The sequence below is a fragment of the Cnephaeus nilssonii genome (assembly GCF_951640355.1).
Source record: "Cnephaeus nilssonii genome assembly, chromosome: X".
NCBI lineage: Eukaryota > Metazoa > Chordata > Mammalia > Chiroptera > Vespertilionidae > Cnephaeus > Cnephaeus nilssonii.
Window position 1 is genome coordinate 106,493,881 of NC_137071.1, and position 23,945 is coordinate 106,517,825.

The 23,945-nt window shown below is 41.1% G+C and overlaps 1 protein-coding gene across 1 annotated transcript in view; it reads left to right on the forward strand.

Annotated features, from left to right (window-relative positions):
* Window positions 1-529: 529 nt before the first annotated feature.
* GPC3 (glypican 3) overlaps window positions 530-23,945 on the forward strand; it is a 503,173-nt gene continuing 479,757 nt past the window's right edge. The window contains exon 1 of the mRNA XM_079765304.1: window positions 530-1,121. Coding sequence (XP_079621430.1) covers window positions 947-1,121 — 175 coding nt within the window. The 5' untranslated portion in view covers window positions 530-946. The remainder of the gene's footprint in view (window positions 1,122-23,945) is intronic.

Sequence of the window (23,945 nt, forward strand, 5' to 3'; positions counted from 1 at the left end):
TCTTGCAGGAGACAGATTCTTTTAACATCCTGGGATCAGATGCTTTCTCCGACTTTGTGTGGTTTTATTGAATCAAACCTAGTAAGCCTCACAGGCTTTCAGACTAACCCGCCAACGAGCCCCAGTTGCCATGGTTTGTGACTATCTGTAGGTCGGGTTTGTGAACCCAGCCGTAGCTGCGATGGGAAAACCTTTCGAGGGAAGCTCCTTGGAGATCAGGAAGAGGAGGTGGATTTTGTGCGGAGGAAGAAGACCTTGTGTGGCTCTGGTGGCCAGACACAAGCTGGACCAGGCTGGGAAAGAGACCTGTGGCAAAGTAGAGAGGGGCACTTAAACCAGGAAGGATGGAGATATTGCAAAAATCCGAAAGAGAAAAGCCCTCCCGGCGGTAGGCCAATGAGCGGCGGAAGGAGGAGTAAGGCTGGGGAACTTCTCCCAGAGCCAGTCAGAGGGGACGGCTGCAGGGAAGCCAATCAGCACGCCGGAGCCCGCAGCCCCTCTGCAGTAGTTGTGCCAGAACGCCCTGTGTGGAAAGGCGGCGAAGGGGGTGCGGGGCCTGGCGGCCAGGAGCTATCTCACGCGCTCAGAGCCCGCATCTCGTGCAGCCCCAGTGGATCCCAGCGCTGCGGGGCTCAAACGGTCCCCGCAGCCTGGCGCCCCACACCCGCAGGATCGCCATCGCCCCTTGGCCGCACAGTTGGCCTCGCTCCGCCCCGCCCCGCCTGGTCCCTCCTCGCCCCGCCCCTCCTCGGCTGGCTCCGCCCCGCCTGTGCAGCCGAGCGTTCCCGCCCTCGCTCAGTGCTCAGGTAGCTGCGAGGAAACTTTTGCAGCGGCTGGGTAACGGCACGTCTCCCGCTCCTCCAGCCACTGCTAGGCTTGCTGCTTCTGGGACTGCTCTCGTCCCCGCCGCCACTCTCCCGCGCTCCCTCGCTCTCCGCCCAGCAGGATGGCAGGGACCGTGCGCACCGCGTGCTTCGTGGTGGCGATGCTGCTCAACTTGGACATCCCGGGACAGGCGCAACCTCCACCCCCGCCACCGGACGCCACCTGTCACCAGGTTCGCTCCTTTTTCCAGAGACTGCAGCCCGGACTCAAGTGGGTGCCTGAAACCCCCGTACCAGGTGAGGAGGAGTCCCTGAAGCTTTCCCCGCGCCCAGCATAGAGCCCGGGGGCGCGTGGTGGCAGTAACCCGAGTGCTCTAACCCTGTGAGGCCGTGGTCGTGAGCACCCAGGGGCACCGGGGGTGGTCGTTGTGCCCGAGGCAGACCAGGTCTCCCGAGGAAGGAAGAAGAGTGTGTGTGGACCGTGGCTGCATTCCCTGTACTCGCTCTGCTGTCAGGGAAGGTGCTAGTGGGGAGGATCGGCGGTGGTGGCCTGTTCCGGAGCGCCCATTTTTTTTGGGAGGGCGGGAAGGTGGGAGCTGGCTCCCAGGGCCTCTGGGAACGGGTGCCTCATATCCAAACTGGTGCCTTGAGAATTTGACACGCTTGCTCGCCAAAATTTCAGCCAAAGCTGGACCAAGGCTCCGGCCATTCTGTCCCCAACCTGCCCCCGGCCCTCCTTCCCACAGCTTGGGTTCCCGAGCTCGTGGGCCCAAGTGCAGACAAAGTTGAGGTCAGGTCTCCAAATCTGCAGTGGTAGGTAAAGACACACAGAAGGAAACTTTTGAGAGTGAGGGTCTCCTAAATGACAAGGACTGAGCCTTTTCTTCAAAACAGTGTCCCTTCTCTATGTTGGCAAAATCGCTTCAAAAATGGTGCTGCTGGCCCAGGGAGCAGGAGTCCAAAGATGATATAACTCCTCCCCCTCTCAAATTCATCAGCCTTTTTGACAGGCTGGACCCTGAAGGAAAGATGATTTTAAGTGGAGGAAAGTTCCTGAACGCCTGCCTTTTGTTCTACACTATCAGATCTCGTTGTAAGGGCATATTTTATCCTTAGCTGAGGGCTGCTGCTGTCAACAGATGAATATTAATGGCCTTGTGTGATTGACTGTCCCACGGTCAATCCTAAAAGCCTACCTTAGAATATCATCAGAACAAGTTGCTACACTGACAGTGAGGGCAAGAAGAGTCGGTTTCAAACAGGTTAATTTAGCAGATGTGCGCTCTGAAGAAAAGGCGGGTAGATTCACAAACCTTAAGACATTTGTGGCCTCCTGGGTCACTTCTCAAACCATGCATCTAGGGAAGCGCGGATCCCGTGCTTCTGAGGGATCCGGGAACCACCCTCGCCCAAACTAGGCTCTTGGCTCTCAACAAGTCAGAGAGGCGGGTCTGATGGTTGGACCAAGTTGTGAGTGTGATGCGCGCCCTGTGGGCGCTGCCAGCCAGAGTTCACTAGCGGGAGGTTACCTAGGCAGCCAGCGCGCCCTCGGCGCCCTCGGCCTTTTCTTTAGGTGGATAAAAAGCCCAGCGAGCATGCTGTTTAGTTGCAAAGGTAATTGGTCACCCTTTTTGGTGACTGAAATGCATTTGTGCATATGTTAAATAGTGCTTTTCAGGACTTCCCTCTAAGGAAGGGTAGAACTACCTCTTCCACTGTTAAGTGTTAATAGCATACCACGTGGGCGTGTGCAGGAGCTGTAAGGGGCAACCTATGAATCAGTTCCACAGAGCTGAAACAACAGGCGAATCTCTCTCCCCCTCAAAGTGCTATGGTATTAGAATGCTAAAGCCAGAGAACATGCTTTTGGTCATAATATAAAAATTGGTCTTCACAAGATGAGTCCCCACAATATGGGTGATTTGAATTCAGGGAGTAAAGGTTGTGCTTAAAAGAAGAAAACGGCCAGAGAGAATGCAGATACTGATTGAGCAACCCCCTCTACACACACTCAGGCTTTCGCTCCTCCCCCCTTCCCCTCCCCCAGCTCTCTGGCTGCCTGCCTCTTTGCAGCATCTGTATAAAAGTATTGGGAGGGCCCACACACTGTGTGTATGAGGTTTGGCCTGCACCCACCTCCTTCCCAGCTCCCTTACACTGATCCTAAGGATGGCCATGATATAGAGAACAACAGGGATTGGTAAATTTATTATTTCCCACTAGTATTTCTCAAACCCCATAGGAAAAATCACTTTCCAAGGGTTTTTGCCATATAAACCCTATTTCACTTCCATTTAACATATGCAGTGTTGAGTACCTTCTACATGGCAGGCACTGTTCTGACTTGCCTTGGAGCAAAGCCAAAATTCAAATATGGTGATATCCATACAGATACCATATATCCTGGATTTACTGGGGCAGTGCATATTTCCAGTACTTTGTTCTGGCATAAGACCATGTGTTCTGAATTTTAGTTGAGCAAATATCGTCACTGTAGGTATGGAAAACATGGTGAAAATCCTAATGTCCATGTGTGGAAAGAGCTCATCAGTATTTCAGAGCAGAGACAATAATGGCAGACTAAATAGAATGGCAAGGGTATAATTTCAAAGTGAATAAATGTGTAATTTGCTGCTGTTGATTACTGGTTGGAAATTGAAAGATAGCTGCAAATTATTTGAGTTAGAACCATCACGATGGCCACTTTTCACCCCCCCCCCCCCCATCTATATTTTAAGCTACGTTTAGTTTACTGGCTCCACTGTTTTAACTGTATTAAAGCTTTCTTTGTCCCAGATAAAATGAGATTGGGTAACAGTAAGGAGAAATTCTCAAGAATGTCCTGTCTCACTTAGGAGGAGCATTTGGAATTGAGTGCTAACTTTGGCCATTAGCAGAATTGGGTTAGAGTGGATAAGGTACATTTCTTATGCTAATATGGATGAAACTAAATGGCATTTGAAATTAGGCAGCCTAAAAAATGAATCACTGGTGCTGAAGGACTACACTAGACTTCCACAAAACTGCTCTAAAGCCTTACAATCTCATGTTCCCATTCCTTTTAGAGTGTTCAAAGGCACAGGACAGTGATTCTAATAGTATGTCCCCGAAATCCATAGATCTTTTCATACCCCAGTCTTTTTTTTTTAAGGATTTGTAACTTGGAAAGCACCACAGATGGAAACCAGGCACACAGAGTTAGCATTTGGCAGAAAAATCCATATAACTGACTTTCAGTGCAGCTCTTTTGCCCTTATTTAATTTAGAAAAATTCAGAAAAAAAGCCAATGAGCTCATAAGTCTAGATGTTTATTTTGTTTTGCTTAACCTACCCACAGGCGCAATCAAGAATGAATACAATTTTAGACAAGGAAAGTGAGTTAGTAATCAGACAATGATGTTTCCAATTGTCTCAAGGGAATGTTACAGAAGTCTGAAAAAAATTCCTCTAAACAAAAATCAAGTGTAATTCACTTTATGAATGCCATACACCACTTTTGTAAGGGGATGATGGTGAAGGGGAAGGATGAGAATGAGAAAAATCAAACAAACTGTGGAAGTGTTGCAAGTCCCTAAAGATTGAGGAATCTTGCCTTAGAGGGCCTTGGAAAGTGCAAGAACCATTGCAGAAGGCCAAATGCCCGTATGGGTAAAAGGCAGCCTTTAATAGCCAAATAGACTTGGAGTTTCTCAAAACAGATGAAACAACATAAAGATAAAAATCGGCGTTTTTGAAACAAAGAGGACGTTTGGTATTTGTTGTTTTTTTTTAAAGTGTCAGAACTAGCAACTGTATCTGGGTTGCCAGCTGTAGCTCCCCAATTAGTTTGAAGCAGTTAGTGGTCCTGATGTCCGGGAGAGAAAGTGAGGTGTGGGAGGTTTTTTCCTCCTCTGAGATTGCACTAAACATTTGGGTGAGCAGGTGATTTGTTAAAACTTTGAAAGAATTGTATTATTGTTTGTTAACTTGAAACAGTTTAGAGAATTTTTTCAAATGTCATCTGAATAGATTTATTATATTAATCCTGATGATTGGTGCCTAGATGTGCTTAGAGGGGCGCCTCAATCTGATTGAAAAGATGGCTGATGATCAGTGAAGCACCTTGGCCTGAAAGGACACTAAGACTGCCTGTTCCTTGGCAGGCTATGTGTTAGGTGCTGGGGGTATCAGAGGGGTTAGAAACAGTCTCTTTTGTCAAGGCGCTCACACTCTAGTGGGGGAGCATACAAGTAAACAGGCTCTCAGGAAACTTGTAGGATTAAATAGGGTGAAAAGGGCTAGAAAATACCTCCAGGAAATTGGCTGAAATGGTCACAATAGCCAGCCCGGGGAAGGGAAAAGAACTGAAGAGATGAAGAGGGAGATAGGGAGGAATCTCTTAATAGGACCGCCATCTTAAAAAGTTTTCTTAATTCTTGGAGGAAATTCCGTTTGTAAGCATTAGAAAGAACAGGCATAAGAAGGTTTTGATGGGTGCAGATGCCAAGGATAGTGTCAGTTTTGCAATTCTTTTTCCCTTATGGGCTGATAGGTTGTATCCAGTATTTTGATGTAATATTTTTTAGCATTCTGTTACTTCCATCTTTAGGGTTGTAATGTTGGTTGTTCATTGTAGCCTAGAAAAAGGCTGCTTATTATCAACCTGGGGGGAAAGAGTCCTGGATTTGTCTGCTATAAGACAAGACAGAAAAATAAGTTTTCTCCTTAAATGGCAGCTATCAATGACCCTGCCAACTTTAGAGTTTGATGCACATACAAAAACATGGGTCTTAAGGGGTATCTAATTGCTCATTTCCAAGAAAATTGAAGATAATCACTTGTAACTTGTGCACACGATACATCATTTGGAAAGAATTTCGCTGGGGATCATATTGCTCAACTGAAAAGTTCTGGCATGCTGAATTTGTACATTTTTGTGAATGCTTCCTTTTACTCTGATCTCTAGCTTTTTTCTGCATATGGTTGTTTGTATGTTTTAGATTATAAGCTTCTTAAAGGGAAAGCACTGCTTTTGATGCAGTGTTGAATACAATGTTAAGAGTACCATAGAGCATTTAGTAAATAATTGACAATAATATAATTTCTAGATTATTATGTATTCTCTATGAACTCTCAAATACTTTCTTAAGCTACATGTCACCTTACTTATTTTAAAAGCCTATGTCCAGATGTTTTGTAGCATATTATTGGGGTATGTGGACAAACTTTTTGGACAACCTCTATTTTGACTAGAGAAAGATTCAGGCTTACTTCCATTAGCTGGCAACTCTTATTATCAGGCAGGGCTTATTAATATTCAGTACCCAAAGAACAAATTGAAATTAGCAATGTTGTTATGTCTGGCTTAGTATCATTAAAGAGCAACAATTATTATAGAACATAAATTGTAAAACATCTCTTAAATTAAACTCTCTGATTTAATGTCAGCTAGACCTTTCTCGCAAATGTTGACATTACCATATTTGGGAATTGAGCTATAACACAAGCCCAGACCTGTTGAAGTACCTCACAGATTTCTGTAGCTTGGGATCAGAATTTGTGTATAGGCTCAAATCAAGAGATCATACCAGGAGCAAACAGCCCTAGCCAAGTTTGTAAATGGGTTTGATTTTTTTTGGTAATCTAAGGTCTAATGGAAAGTGTGGGCAGAACAATCCCCCACTCATCTGCCTATATTTAGCAAATAGTATAGTTTGAAACAGGATCCGCTAGCACTCCATTAAGAAATGAGCATCAGAAAATAGATTCCAAGTCATGGGCCCCAGCCTTGCTTTAGAGACAGCAATGGGAATTTACTTTCTGAGATGTAATGACAGGGAGAATGCAATTCAGAAAGCAAGGTGAAGATGGGCATATCAGCAAAGAAAATATGTGTTCTGAAATACTATGTGTGTATGTGAAATGCTCATTTGGACATGATAGTCTCGCTTGAATACCTTGTTGAATACACAAGCAAAGATTTAGTTCTGTTCTTCAAATTAGACCAATTAAAGATCAATTATCCAAGTGAAAATGATTAGAAATACCTGTCGGCCATTTTAAAACAAAAAAATGAATCCAGATTGATTAACAAAGAAGGCATTTTCACTTTTGAGTCTGTATGTAGCTGAATAAAGCCTTGAAAATTTGTATTTTTCCTTAGGAATAAAAGGGAGTCAATGTTAAGATCAAAATGCATGGCTAGTGTTCCAAACAGTTCATTACTGATAGTAGCTGAAATTGAATTTATATACTAGATTAGTAAATCAACCCAGCTCTTTGACATATACTTAATAGGTTTATATTGATAAATAATTGATAGGAAGGGAGATAAAATACAAGTGAAAGTGGCAATAAGAAGGGACAAGGATGGTAAAGCCATTATAAAAGAAACCTCCACACATTGTATTCCATCCACCTGAAAGTTGAAAGATGTACATTTCTCAGTAGTGATGATTTTGAGAATATTCTGTATTTTTCAAAATTTCTATCAATAATGAAGTGTTTATTTCTTATACACCCAGAATAAGGCAAACTTTTAGAGTAGAATTTTAATTGGGCTTTTTGAGTCTACCTTTTGAAAATGTGTTTTTTACTGGAAAATTATAAATTCTGATTATGACATCTTCAAGGTACATGGTCATAATATTCCTATTAGACTGTGATCTCCTTGAGGTTAAGGGTTGTATCTTATCTTTGTATCCCTAGTGCCTATCACAGTGCATGGTACAATTAATAGGTACTCAATGAATATTTATGGACTAAATGAATAAATGGAGTTAGAATAATATTATGAGCATAACAATTCCATAAACTAAAGTTGATTTATTACTTATATACTAAGGTATCTAAAAGAGTGACTACTTTTTTTTCAGGTCAGAAATCCTTTTATGGTCTATAGGTACCTGATAAAGAAATTTGGTTTAGTTCATTTGGCTACACTATAACTCCCTAGAAAAAGTAGACTAGCTAGATTTTACAAGAAGTGAGTAGTTTAAAGGTAAATTAAATAACTCCACATAAACATAAATGCATATATTTATCTTCACTTTATTTAGGTTTGTGAAAATGATGCAACTTGGTGTGAGATACAGAAACATATACTGAATGTATGTAAGTTTTTCCTCAGTGTTTGGTGTTTCTTACCTATAACATCAAACTTCATAAATGTACATTTCAAAGGACATAACCTAAAGTGGATTTTCAGCCATGGAAATTTTATTGGAGTAGGATAAAGGGCTTCTTGAGAATTTTCTTAATTTCTGTATGCATTAGGGCAAACTTTTAAAGTCAGCTGAGAAAACTCAATTACTTGGCTAGAAATGACCCATTAGGATTTCTTTCAGCTAAAGGCCCAAGTAGGAAAGAGGGTAGAAAGGAAAGGGATGATGTTCATTTGAAAATAATATAAAAATTCTGTTGGATAGTTTCCTCCTTAGTTATGGTTCTGCTCCCTTTCTCACACACTCTGCATACTGGTAGTTATAGTATGTATTGTGGAATCCTATGAATCTCCATTGCTGCTTGTAAAATTTTGGTTTGGATTATTGAAGCTGAGGGAAATCTGGTGAAGAGAGGAAGTGTTAGAGTGATGGGCACAAGAAGGATATTAAAAGCCTTCACTCTGGTATATATCAGAAAGTTAACTGGCACATAACAGATCTAAGGGACTGGAAAATATTTAAATATGGAAATTTACATGTGTGCGGAGATAATACAGAGACATCTCCCAATTGCATCTTTCCCCAGAAATACTTTATCTGTATTTTTCTTACTTAATATCCATGTTTTTTAAGTATATAGCTTATTCATAGTCTCTATCAGACACTATGCTTGTTGAATGCAGAAGCCATGTTTGATTGGATCCTCTAGATTGGTGAGTAGAATAGCTTGTACAGAGTTATTAATAAAGTTTGGAATGAATGTAAGAATAAACAGGTAAAGACATAGTCTAGGAATTGATCACTGTCGAACAAGATCCTACAATGGCATATACCTAGAGAATGACATTCTCTGAATGCATCATTGTCTAAGTTGATCTTCAGCAGAGACTGAGGAAGGAGTGGTAGAGTGAAAGCTTCTTTATTCTCTTGCACCCTGGGAGCCTTGTTGCCCCTCTGCCAAAACTGAAATTTGAGGAGGATATGTCAAGTAGACTGACATTTTTAGCTTCAGCTTTATGTAAATGTGGTGTTTGAATATGTTTTATATATTTATGTTGATAGAGTATATATGTATGAATGTATATTTCTATTATTTTGATAACAATGAATAATTATGTGCTATTTAAACTGTTTGAAAGTTGTTAAATTTTTACTCTAAGCAGTGGGTGGTCTTTCACAATCATACCTTACATTTGTGTCCTGAAAGCCTTGCTTTCATATATCTTAGTTACAAACAATGTAGCCACTCATAAAGTATCTGCAGGTTCTGGATTCCACCAACTTGCTTGGTTCCAACACACACACACACACACACACACACACACACACACACACACTCCCACCACATACAGTCATTCATATACACATATAATATTTCTACATCTGTACACCCTTCATAATCTAGAGAATAAGCCTAACTTACACTTAGAAGAGCTAGGAGATACAGCTTTTCAGAGCTCAAATAAACAATTTTCAGTTAGATTGGTCCCAAATTGTTTCAGAGCTAATTGTCATTGCTATCATAGAGTTACTTCACATTTATCAAGTTCCATCATTTCCCTAAGTACAGAGATGTGATCTTCATTAAAGTAGTGATGGTCAATTCATATTGTAAATTTGGCTCATTTTAGAAAACTACTTCTAGCCCTGGCTGCAATTCATGTTGAGCTCCATAGAAATGAGAATGTGACCCTAGAGGCCCTTTCCAGGTTATGTTTCATGGACTGATTGTATTAGGGACTACATTTAACTATTTTGGAAAACATGGGAAGTCTCAGAAAAGGAACCTACTAATAGTGAACTTTAAATGCTGTCTCTGCATAAATATTTAAGTTTTTTATTCATTTTTTACTTCAACCAACATTTATTGAGCACTGATTCTATGCCAGGTATAGAGCTAGGAGCTGATGAATAAGATAAAATCACTGCCTAAGGAGGGAGCTAAATAAGGAAAAACATGGATGTCAAGGCAGTAATATGAGAGCTGCCATAGAGCTAGGCACCCTGTGGGGGTTCTGAGAGCTGTTGAGCTATAGAGGAGAGGTACCTAGTTCCCTTAAGCACATTCATAATTTGCCTAGGTATGTGCAAATGTACAAAGCTAAGAGATAAAATGACATCTTTGTTGGACTGGAATAATTTGGATTGGTTGGAGCACAGATGTGGGGAAATGGAGGAAATATGAACTAGAGAAATAGGTATCCAGGGATGATGAGGATCCATGAAAATATTTAAAGAAGAGAAAAGGTTAATCAGTATAGAGGATGACTGGAGAGAGTGGTATCAGCGGATTTTAATAATGCAGGTGAAAAGGTGGGGCAATAAATAGGAGAATAAAATACTAATTTGAGAGAATAACTTGGTGACTGGATATGAGGATAGAAGGGAGAGTCTAGAACTTCTAGTTTTTCTGGATGGCGAGACTATGGCACATAATAAGTGCCCAGTATGCATTTGTTGAATAAATGAATAGATATAAGATGAACCTATTTTTAAAATGTATTATTGGGTTTTTTTTTTAGAAAGAGAGGAAGGTAGAGGGAGAGAAGGAGGAAGGGAGAAGAGAGAAATCTGTACAAGAGAGAAATTTTGATCAGTTGCCTCCCACAAGCATCCCGACCAGGGATCCAGCCTGCAATCTGGGCATGTGCCCTGATCGTGAATAGAATAGGTGACCTTTCAGTGCATGGGATGATGCTTAGCTAATGGAGCCACACTGGCCAGGGCTAGAGGAACCTATTTTTAAGGGTTGAAATAATCAGTTTGATTTTGGACCGGTTGAGTGGTTCCTTTGATCATTGAGGCAGAAATGTTGCTAGGTAGTTGAGGTTGCGTTTTGGATCACAGAATAGAGAAATCAGGACTGTAGATACATACTTGTACATTATCAGCATCTAGATGGTAATTGAAACTCTGGGAATAGATGAGATAACTGGGAAAGAGTGTATATATTCTTCTAGAGTTCAGGAGAAGCATAGTTGGGATTCATCAGCATATAGGCTCAAGTTGTAAGTCATGGGTGTGGATGATGTTTTTCAGGGTTTTGTATGTGACATGTCTTAAGATGTATTTTGCCAACATCTGGTGATTAAAAAAACTGCCAACAACTTTAAGAATTCTCTTGATTAAGAGAAAGTATGAGTATATGTTGTCACGGTCCAAGACTTTGCAAATAAGATAATATATTACTACACACACACACACACACACACACACACACACACACACACATGGTGGGGGAGAAACTTCTATGTAGAGAAATACATTTGGATCAAGGGATCAGATTTCTATGATTTTTGATAGCAGTAATTAATAATTACGTGTTATTTAAACTGTTTGAAAATTGTTGTTACTCTTAGCAGTAGGTGGTCTTTCACAATCATACTTAGATTTGTGTTGTGAAAACTTTGCTTTCACATATCTTACATATGAACTATGCAGCCACTCATAAAGTTTCTGCAAGTTCTGAGTTCCACCAACTTGCCTGATTCCAACATGGAGGTGCTCTTTCCCTCCCCTTGCAGAGCACTCTCTCACTTTGGAGAATGAAAGCAGCAACAGTGTGTAGCTTTTGGAGCTCTGGTCTCTATTCTGCTTCAGACTGGGCCCTGCGGGCTAGTCTCTGAAACATGTGATTCCAAACAAATACTAGAAATACTTGTGTAATTGGGCTGATCTTTTCTTAAATGTCTATGGAGATGTAATGATTTTTTTTTTGGTAAGTGTGAGGAGAGGTTTGTATAATTTTATGTTTCTCTGGCATGAATGGTTTCTTTAATTTCATTGCTGTTTATTTAAGAGGTTACCTTCACCAGAGTTTATAATTTCATTCAACGTAAGCTTGAAACTCTTTGTTCTCCAATATATTTTTGGAAGTCCCTTTTAGGTTTATGGGATTGTTTGAAAGGGCCAAAAAGAAGATCATGGAAACTACCATTTATGGAGTGTCTACTATGTGCAAGTTGCTTTATATTTAATCTCTCATTTAATCTACCTAGCAAACCTGAAAGGTAGGTGGTGTTATCTCCATTTTACTGATGAAAGGTTTACTTTCCCAAAGGTGTAAGTGGTAGAGTCAGGATTTGCCTCCACATTTGTCTCATTCCATAGTTCATGCTCTTTACAGTGTACCCACTGGATTATGAGGGGAGGGAATATGGTCTAGATATAAAGTATTTGACTTAAATTCCCACACTCCTTTGACTTATATCACATTGTTTACTCTGGGTTCCCCTCCTACTGTAAAGCTGAATCTGTCTTTGCTTGTTTGCCCTCTTCTTCCCAACCCTTATTAGAAGCTAGTGTTTCAGTAGCGCTTGTCCTTTGCCTTTTCTCTTCTCTCTCTGTTCATTCCCACACCCATTCCCATGACTTCATTATCTTTGCCGTTTGAACAATTCCCACATCTCTTTCCTTGTTTTCCAGATCAGTATTTCCCAGTTGCTTGCTGGCTGTCTCCATCCAGGAGTCTTGCCAGTGCATCACTTTCAACAGAGATAAAAATTAATCCATCATTTTCTTTTCCTATTCGCACAAATCTGCCTCTCTCCAACATTCTACATTTGTGGTGATAGCATCTCTGTCTGGTACCCAGACTTGAAACCTTGAAATCACCCTTGACTTCTCTTTTTACACATCTCAAACCCAGATTAAATCTCTAAATCCTGCAAGTTTGCTTCCATCATGTCTCTCACTTTTACCCCTTTGAATGTGTGCCCTCTACTTAAGAATAATAGGCTGCTAATTCATTACTGAAAGGACACTGTAGTTGTCTGCCTCCAAGCCTTTGCTTATAAACCACCCCACTGACTGTCTTCCTCTCATCTGTGCCTGCTGCAGTCTTACTCATCTTTCAAGGTGCCAGTGAAATGCCATTTTCTCCATGAATCACTTCATGATTCTCCATGACTAGATGTGATCATTTACCTCTTTGAACCCTGCTGTCACTGTACTTCTTCTATGGCCTTGATTCTCGCTGTTCTTGTAATTATGTACTTGACTAGAGGCCCGGTGCACAAAATTCGTGCATGGGTGTGTGTGTCTCTCAGCCCAGCCTGCACCCTCTCCAATCTGGGACATCCCTCTCACAATCCAGGACTGCTGGCTCCCAACTGCTCGCCTGCCTGCCTTCCTGATTGCCCCTAACCACTTCTGCCTGCCAGCCTGATCACCCCCTAACAACTCCCCTGCCAGCCTGTTTGCCCCTAACTTCCCTCCCCTGCAGGCCTGGTCACTCTTAACTGCCCTCCCCTGCATACCTGGTCCCCCCCAACTGCTCTCCCCTGCAGGCCTGGGTCCCCCCCAACTGCCCTTCTCTGCAGGTCCAGTCGCCCCCAACTTCCCTCCTCTGCCAGCCTGGTCACCCCTAACTGCCCTCCCCTGCAGGCTTGATTGCCCCCAACTGCCCTCCCTTGCAGGTCTGGTCCCTCCCAACTGCCCTCCCCTGCTAGCCATCTTGTGGCGGCCATCTTGTGTCCACATGGGGTCATTCATCTTTGACCACATGGGGGCAGCCATCTTGTGTGTTGGAGTGACGGTCAATTTGCATATTATCCTTTTATTAGATAGGATAGAGACCTGGTGCATGGGGTGGGGGCCGGCTGGTTTTCCCTGAAGGGTGTCCCGGATCAGGGTGGGGGTTCCTTTGGGGCGTGGGGCGGCCTGGGCGAGGGGCCTGTGGTGGTTTGCAGGCTGGCCACGCCCCCCGGCGACCCAAGCGGAGGCCCTGGTATCTGGGATTTATTTATCTTCTATAATTGAAAGTTTGTAGCCTTGAGCGGAGTCAAGCCTCCTGCTTGCTCTATGGCCGCAGCCATTTTTGCTGGGATTTATTTATCTTCTATAATTGAAAGTTTGTAGCCTTGAGCGGAGGCCTAGGACTGCCAGGGCAGGCAAAAAGCTTGGCTTCCTCCATTGCCAGGGGCAACTCAAGCCTTCTGCTCTCTCCAGCTCCGTGGCTGCTGCCATTTTTGTTGGGATTTATTTATCTTCTATAATTGAAACTTTGTAGCCTTAAGTGGAGGCCAAGGCAGGCCAGGGCAGGCGGAAAGCTTGGCTTTCTCCATTGCTGGGGGCAACCCAAGCCTCCTGCTCTCTCTGTGGCCACAGCCATCTTGGTTGGGTTGATTTGCCTACTTGCTCCTGATTGGCCAGTGGGTGTGGCTTGTGGGTGTAGTGGAGGTACAGTCAATTTACATATTACTCTTTTATTAGATAGGATGTTCTTCTTCTCACTAGAGCCTTGCTCCTTAAAATGTGGCCCCTGGACCATAGCATTAGCATCACCAGAGATATTGTAAGAAATGCAGAATCTCAGGCCCCATCACAGACCTATTAGAATTGGTATTTTTAAACAAGATCCCAGGTGATTTGTGTGCATGTTAAAGTTTGAGAAGGGCTACTTTCAAGTGTAAACTCCTTGTGGGTAAGAACCTTGCAGCACTAAAGAGAGAGTCTAGCATATAACAAATCAATGTTGTTTTGATTTCTCACATTTGTGCTATTCTTCAGCTATTCATTCACTGATGTGGCCTTATAGACCTATACAGAAGAAATGTATGAGATAGTGAGGGAGGAAGGGATAGTGTAAGAGGAAGGAGAGAGACTCAGAGAGTTGGGGAGGGGGAGAGAATTAGAGAATTAAGGGGAATAAGAATGTGAGAATGAATGGGCTAGAGAGAGCCTACAAGATATCTGGTGGATGGCTAATAATTTCGTGACTAGTTTGGAAAACAGACTTTGTTTCCCCAGATGGGTAGAAATTCTAGATTGGTCCTTGGCTTAATTTAATGTGGCCAGAGGTAAATACCTTCTGAGATCATTTTGTTCTTACCCTAGGAACCTAGTGGGTTTCCCATGTTCTCTTTTGCTGGTATTCTGGAGTATATCTTCTCTGGCCATCTTTGGAAGTCACAGTGGAAATTTGGAGAGTTAAAGAGCCATGGAAGAACTGTGCTTAGTGTTTGAAATAGTTCTTTCTGCTTTCAGAAACAGATTTTCTTCTTTCTTTTTAAACTTAAAAGTTTATTTCTTAAATAAAGGTTTATTCCCCACCCCCATGGAATTCTGGAGGGTTTATATGTTTTAATTTATAAAACCCAAGTCATTTCTTGCCTTTGTAACTTCAGTGCTGTGGGTCAATTTACTAATATTGCTTGAAGGTTCTTTTCGCCCTCCAAAGCTGTCAGATTGCCTTTTCTTTGTTCTTTGAGAAGAGAGTAAGGTTGCTTCATTCACAAAGCATGAAGGTGATGTTGGAACCAACACTTGTTCAATCATTCAGAGTCTTTCCCCACCCCCACCTCAACAATATCCACCTTTTCTTCAAGTTATGTCTCAGTGACAATGAAATGCCATACCAAATAACAAATCTGGATAAAATTCCCAAAAAGCTCAACAACATTTCATAGAATAGTGACAAGAAGTAGCCCAAGTTGCTCTGACAGCCATAGTGCAGGGGAACAGTGGATGTTCTGTGTGCACTCATCAAGCCCTTCTGGGGCTCAGTATACGTTCAAAGCTACTGAAGGTCCTCCCTTCATGGTCTGTTGGACTGCTCTCCACATCTTCCCTTTTCGCCTTCATTCTTTCCTCCCCCCTCACACCCTTCCTCAACTGGTTATAATTTATAACAGAAGGTGTTTTATGGTTTGCTATATTTATTGAATGGTTTTATGTTTCTTGTTCTCTAAAAAAGTAGATGAGTGGAATGTTTTATATTTTCCTCTGTATTTTAGTTGTGTTTCCCTTTTCTATAGCTCCTGATTTCCTTCTCTCTCTCTTCCTCCACCTTCCTCTGCCTCCTTCATATCTGCCTGTTCTCAGTGATTCTAGAGAGAAAACAAGCTTTCCATTTCTCCCCACATATTTGGTTTGGTTACCTTGTTACTTTTGGGATATTGTGAAATTCGACTTCTTAATTAGTTTGCAGATGAAGAGCTCTAAAATACACACCCAAGAATAGACATTCCACTTTCTAAGAATTCTGAGTATTTAAAAGGCCTTTTTGAATAGATAGGACAAGGATAAATATATCCGATTCATGCCTCAGATCATTGCTGTGTAGTTTACATTCTCACTTTGTCATAATTCTCAATGAATGCAAATGGCATCTTTGTTTTTAGAGATCTCTTTTCTTACAATGAATGCCTTTTCCTTTTTCTGAGGATAAGGGAGCCCCTTTAAAATGCTGCTAGTATGGGATAGAACTGACACCCATCTTGTAGGCTAAGCAAATTGTAGCCTGCTTTTCCCTGATGAAGTTATCACATTTCAGGGACATTGTTTCACTTGTAGGATATTATTGTCCTAGTTCCAAATTTGACTTCAGGTTAGAGAGTGTATTCCAATTAGACTTTTTCTTGGTATTTTTCTTTGTCTTGATGCTTACAGGGATCTTTTGAGCTGTATCTATTATCTCTTCCAATCTTGGCCAAGATTGTTACGTTATGCATGTATGTATAAATATTTAACAAGATAAGTTAGACAAAATGTGTTTGAAGATACTTCAGCCCTCCACCCCCACCCCTACCATTGCCCCAGCTCAGTTTTTATGCAGTTACAGATGGTTGCTTTTTTCTCAGGTGTTTAGATTTAGAGGGCATTTCTTTGTACTTTGTTTGATGGACATAATGAAATGGAAGATTTTGAGTCAATCTTGACTACCAAAATGGTAGCATCCAGTAACAGATAACATTTGGCTCCACTTCCTATTTTTTTCTAACTGGTTATTTCAATTCCCCTATGCCAGAGAGTTTTGGGTATGAGATTGTGTGTTTTTTAAGAAAACATTTTGGATAAAGACTAATGTTCTCAAGTCAGGAATAGCAATTAGTACCATTCATTAATCAGAGGCATGTTTTGACTTTGAGTCCTGGCTAGGAAATATAAACTGTGAAAGTCACACATATATATGAACCTCAGGCAAATTTATGACTTGTCAGCCTTTTAAGGTTAAATTCTTAACCCCAAGTCGTGGCTGGCTTTATATGTAGAGTCCGGCACATTCCTTTGGGCCACTGAACACCCCCCTCCCTAGTCCTTTGCTTAACAGCAGCTAATGGCCTAATGAGCAAGAAGGATTTCTGTCTCTTATCAGCTGCCTAACCAGCAACAGGAAGGCTGATATACAGAGCATGGGCCCAAACCTGAGTTTTTGAACCAAGAAACTACAAGGTCAGTTTAAAACTCTGGATATGTGCTATCTCTATAGTCATTAGTACCTGTCAGTGAAGGAGCTGGACACTTGAGTTCAAACAAATAGTAATAGTCGTCAAAAGTAAGAACAGTTGAATTAATTTTGTTAATAATTCTTTCAGCCTTTGTTTAGATCTTCTATAAATAGCCTTCATATAGTCTTTAATGAGCTTTTAGTTTGCGCCTGGAGGTTGTTATGGTTATGCAGGAGTGTTTGATTGTCAGATGGTGATGATGGTGGAGGCAATGATATTTATATTTTGGCCCAGATTTTGGAAGGGGCTGCCAGGTATAGGTAAATAGATATCTTCTACTACTTTTACTTCTTTTTAAACTGAGTTTTTGAATAAATATGCATTCAACTTGCCAGAAGTCAGAGGAACCTTTGTGCCTGCTCAGACCTTTTTAAGGAAAAAGAGTCATTGCCTGTTTTTAAGATCTTCTTGGAATCCAGGCTCAGACTTATATAAAAATAAATATTTTAGGGTGTTCAGTGCCCATCATAGTGAAAGCCCCTTGACTTTCATCTTCTGCATTTGCATTTTTCAGAGACAATAATGAAAACATTTTTTTCAGATTTTGTTCTGTTATTGAAAATCCTATTTACATAAACAGGCATTGTTGTGGGTTAGGGAAGAATGTGGGGTCCCATTCTTTAGCTTCTTGTATATCTTTGCAGGCTTGTCTAAATAAAAGTAATGACGCTTTAGTCTAAGCAGCTTTTCTCATTTAGGTAAGCAGGGTGGTTTGAAATTTCAGTTTACTAGATAACTTGAGTCTCTTTCTTAATTATTTCAAGCATGCAGGATGCTCTCTTGATAGTAAAAACCCTAAAATGCTAGTAGTTTCCTCAGACATCCATTTGGTAATAAAATCCGGTGCATTTTCAGGGGTTAATTTCCATGACAATTGCACATCCCCTCCCTACCCCCACCCTGGAAGAAATTCTTTTAGGGCCTTGGTTCCTCACATTTGCAAAAGCACACTTTAAAAATATATAAGGATGTTGGGGGAATTCCTAGATCTAGAGGAAATTTAAATGTATTCAGATTCATGCTCATTACACAACTTTGGTTTAAGAGTTTTTAATAGCTTTTGTCATATTCCTTAGAAAATCATCTGCCTGACTTTGCCAGACTTGGTTTTCTGCCCTGAATGAAAAACTGAAGATCAGCAAAAGTAGAGCCTAACTATATCCTATTCTATCCCTTTTCTCGAAATAAATAAATAAATAAATAAATAAATAAATAAATAAAAAGAAAGAAAGAAAGGAAGGAAGAAAGTTCTCAGAGGTCATCTGGTGCAGAGTGAGGTGGAGAAAAACTAAAACTAAAACTAAAACTAAAACTAAAACTAAAACTAAAACTAGCCCAGGCTACCTTCACATCTGCTAGTCATTCCCACTGGTTTGAGTTCAATTCAGCAAGTTTTTATTGAGCACCTGTGGTGGGGGTGGTTCTAATAATCGTTAACATTTATTGAGCCAAGTGCTGTCCTAAGCCCTTTATGGGCAACATCCCATGTAATCTTCACAATAGCACTACCTGGTAGGTGTTATTATTTCCCCCATTTTACAGATGAGAACTGAGGCTCACAGAAGTTTGTGACTTGTCCGAGGTCGAATAGCTATGCAATGAATTAAACTCACTTAATCTGGGTCCAGAACCATGTTTATAATTGTTACTCTGTGATGGGCTCAGCATTTCTAGGAATTATTCCTAAAACCAGTTTTGAGAACCCAGTATATGTGAGATGCTAGGATGCTGGGGATTTTAAGTCAAATACTCCACTCTCCCTGCTCTTGGTGGGGAGGCAAACATGTAGACAGGTGGGGAGCCTGCATGGAGGGGGTCTCCATATTTGTTGAGGGGAATGAGGAGGGCATGGTAAGGTCAGTGGCTTGAACTTGTGGGAATGCTGTATCTGCAATGCAGCTCAGTAGCCAGGGGTCATGGACATTTGATTTTCCAATTCAATGAAGGTCATCTCTCTATGAGTTGAACTGCCTCATTGATTGTATCAACCTGTTTCCATCACTTCCCCAGCTCTCTGTAGCATCAGCTACCTTGAACTCAGCACTTTTTAGACACGCATGGAGAATTGGCTCCATAGTTCCCGTGTCAACATTTCTTCTTTATTTCAGTTCTCCCTTTTTTTTTAAAGTAAAAACTAAATGAGGCAGGTCTTTCTGAACCAAGTTGCTGTGGTCTGGAGAGCTGGTTGCTTTCTGAAGGCAGATGATATAAAACTAGCATCACATAGGGATACCCAGGATCCAGGCTTGGTTCCTTCAGCTTGACCTGGAGCCCTCCTGGCACTCTCTTTGAGCCCACACTGGGTTCTAGAGAGCTCTGTATTTGAATCACCCATGGTTTGACAGGAGAAGGAAGTTTCTATTAGCAATTTTTGAGTTTTTTAGTGAAATCATGGTGGTGGAAAGGAAACCCCCAAATCACCTGTTTGGGAAATTTAGTTTTTCAGAGCTCCTGAAGAAAGCAAAGGAGGAAAAAAGTCACTAGTGAGCATCGTTGAAAAGTCTTATGTGTTTCATTAACAACAGATTTTCTTCAATTTTAGGAAACATTTGGTTCAAGGTAAAGTGAACTCATCAGTGAGTGTGTGTTTATGAAACAATATCATTTAGCTTCCAACCTCAGCTTACAAAAAACTCTGTTTCCAACTTTCTTATAGTTTCTCTGTAATGTTTAGCCTGATAACTTCCCTCCCATGCACTTTCTTCTTCATTAAATCTCTTCCACAGAAAGGGGTTGCTACCAAGTCTAGACTTCAGAAGCATGCAGGAGGAAGGCCAATTAGTGAGAATTTTGATTCACATTACATGAGGGTGGGAGGAAGAGGAAAATATGTCCTTCCAAGTCCTTCAGATACTCAAGTTCTAACACAACAGTATGTTGAAGATATATAAAATTACTGGAGCATTTACACAGCTATTCCCCAAGATGGCATAAATGCCACAGCACTAGAGCATGTCAGTGTAGACAGATCAGCTGAAGGGTAGGAAAAAGGAAAAGATCAATAACACTGCTTCTCACTCAGGGATCAAGAGTGTTTGATTTTCTTTTGGTTGTATTTTGCTCAAGTGCAGAGTGTATGCTGTACTAACAAGGCAACTGACTTCCTTTTCAGCAGGTTCCTATCATAGGGAAAGGGGAAAGATAAAATAGAGGGCACAGATTACTTACAGTGGCTGAGAATGTAATTACAAGGTGCAATGGCTTGAAACTGAAATTTAGGTTAGCCATTAGGGCTGGGAAAGGCATTTTAATAGTAAGGGCAACTGGGCATTACAAAGATTTGCCTGAGAGCTGGTTAAACAGTATCTATGGAAGTGCTGAAGGCTAGGGCAGGTGTAATGTGAAGGGAAATTCCTATCAAATTCAGGGTTGGCCTGGAGGCCCAGAATGATGATAGGCATCTTCCATTGTTGCTAGGCTTTCTTTGTGATTATCTAATTGTTAATGGCTTGAAACACATTTTTTTCCATGTATTTAAATATGCCTAATTTGTTGAGCATAAGAAAACAAATCCATCTGAGCAGTGAAAATGAGGCATTTGGATTGGTTTGAGCACCATTTTAAACAGACTTTCTGGAATATGGACCAAGGACTGAGGCAATATTATTATTTAATTCTTTAAGGGTTCTTCCTTCTTATACTATGGCTCTATTATTGTTAAGGTAACATTTGGGCTCTGTCAATATGACTTTCTCAAGACTGACCCTAGATAAAATTTTGTTTTGAACCCTTTTTTTTTAACATTTCCTTTTGAACATCGCCCCTAGTCTCTATTCAGGATTGCCTTCCCCACTTCTTTTCTGAGCTGTAGGAAGGTCCCAAGTAAACCCTTTAGCCTTGAGGTATTAAGGAATTACTCAAAGAGTGTTGCACTTTAAGACAATGCCTGATGAAGTTGCTTAACCAAAGTAGTATCTCACCCATGATGAAACCTTTAGACATTACTAGGCAGATACTTTTAGGTGGGGTAGGGGGAGAGAGCAGGTGTATTAGTTTCTTAGGGCTACATAAAAATTAGCTCAAATTTGGTGGCTTAAAACAACAGAGATTTAGTATCTCAGTTCTGGAGGCCAGATATCCAAAATCAAGATGTTGGCAGGGCCACATTCTTTCTAAGGGCTCTAGCAGATAATCCTTTCTTGCCACATCCAGCTTCTGTTGACTCCAGATCTTCCTTGGTATGTAGCTGCATCATTATAAGCTCTGACCCTGTCTTTACAAGGTTCATGTGTCTCTCCTCTATGTCTTTATAAGGACACTTGTCTTTGCATTTCGGGCCTACCTGGATAATCCAGGATGACATTATCTTGAAATCATTAATTTAGTTACATCTGTAAGACACCTTTTCCAAATAAGGTCACATTCACAGATTCTGAGGGTTAGGACATGGACTTATCTTTTTGGGGGGCACCATTTAACCTACTAGAGAAGAGAGCTTTTTGGACATATTGAATCATACCAATTTACCAGATTGCTCTAATCTAAGGGGAACTTGCCTTAGGGAAGCTTAAAGTTGGTTGTAAAATTTTATTGTTTCCTGAGAGGGATGTGGGTAGCAACTCCTGTTAACCCATTTTCTAAATGGTTAAATTGAGGATCTGGGGAGAAAAATGACTTACCTAAGTCGCTCTGGATCAAAAGGGTTCTGAAACAGAAGAGGCTATCATATTCAGTATAGACTTTATATCTTAACTCATGACTCTCGGATTTTTTCTAAACATGTTAGCCATGGAAGGCAATCATTGCTTATTAACCACCTGAAAAAACGTTTTCACAGGATCTCTAGGCTTAAGGTATTGGTGTGCTTTCAATGTGCCATAGTTTTCCACTTACTCATCATGGTTTCCTAAAACATCAGTAACAGTGAGTTTTGGAAGCCAGAAACACTTGCAAAGCAAAAATCTGCCTTTTCAGGTTCAGGTGTACTAAGTTTTAGGTACAATTCACATGGAGAGTGGTAAATATATAGTTGTCACATAGGAGACGTTTTCTGAAGAAATACTATCACACTTGCTTATGACAAAATGACTAGTTCTAACATTTATGGCAGTGACAACCTTGTTATATAAAGTGATTAGTGAATTAGAATATGGCCTTCATGAAAATGCAGAGAGAAAAGAACTTGGAGGTCACCAGTACAGCCTCCTATCTAGTGCAGTAGTCCTTCTATAGTATTCCTGATATTGAAGCATTATGCTTGAATACTTCAAGACAAAGGGGACTTACTATGTGTAGGAAGCATGGTCTCATTGTTGAGTATTCACTCATTCATTCAAAAAGCATTTATTAAATATATACTATATGCTGGGCATTATGCAATGTCAGGGAATACAAAGATGGTCAAGATATAGTTCCTGGCTATAGAAACTTACAATTTAATAGTAGGTTTAAGAAAAATATACTAATATCTATAATACCTAGATTGCAAAATTCAGTATGAGAGATACAGAGTGTATTGAAAATTCTGAGTTGACAGTTCATGGGATTTATTTGGTGGGATGGTAGCTGAGAAAGGGGAGACAAATATTATGAAAGAGACCTGTGAGAGAGCCTTGTGAATGAGCAGGTTATAATAGCTGAAGCTAGGGGAAGGGCACTCCAGGGACAGAAATAGCATGATCAAACAGGGAAACAGAACATGGAAGCATATGTTTTGGAAACATTGAATAAGAGTCTAATTTAATCCTCACAACTTTAAGGGATAGGTGTTACTGTCCCCATTTTACAAATAGGAGGCTGAGGCTTGGAGATTAGGTAACTTGCCTAAGATCACATGGCCATTAAGTGGCCAAGTTGGGATGCACACCCTGGTTTCTCTGATTTCAGAGTTCTTCCTTTTGCCACCATAAGTCATCCCCATCAGGAAGCTATCTGCTATTAGCTGGCTTCTGATAACAAAGGGAATATGGTTATTACATGAAGAGAAATGCTGTAAAGGCTGAATTGGTTGTTGGTCTTTCCATTGGCCCCGTATCCATATTCATTTGTAGCCAAGTGCTATTAACAAAACTTTCCTAGGTCAGAGCAAGCCTCTTGCTTCTTTTGTGTCTTCCCAATGCCCAGTCTAGAATGAGCTCAGTGACTATCAATTGACCTACAATTGGAGGACTCAGACTTTCAGACCTGAAATTACCTTAGGGGTCATCTAGCCAGGTCAAGATTTGAGAAGGTTTTTGATTAAGTCACACAGCTGATTTGGTAGCACAGCAGGTAATAATAACACTTTAGTCTTGATAGGGAAGGGCCCTTTCCCCCTGATGTGATTTCATACACAAGGGAAAGGACCTAGCACTTAGAGTGGGCCTAAGGTGTTGAAATTCTCAGCTATGTTTCAGGTCTGAATATTTGAAGACTGTATCTGAAAAATAAAAATTATACATCTCCTGAAAGACAGGATCTCAGCTACTTATCTGAGTAGAATAATAATTAGTGAAAGAGTGACTTGTGGGGATGTAAAAATTGCCTTAGTTTAATCCTTCTGGTAGAATTCTAAATGAAAATTTTTTATCCTGACTCCAGGGTAGCTGGCATTATTCTCCAACTCAATTTTGTTTTTTAGGGGTTTCCCCCATCTAAATAGACTGCATATGTAGGTAAGTGTGTGTGTGTGTGTGTGTGTGTGTGTGTGTGTGTGTGTGTGTGTGAGTGAGAGAGAGAGAGAGAGAGAGAGAGAGAGAGAGAGAGAGAGAGAGAGGAAGGGAAGGGAAGGGAGAAGGGGAAGGGAATAGAATACTGTTCCCTGAAATAG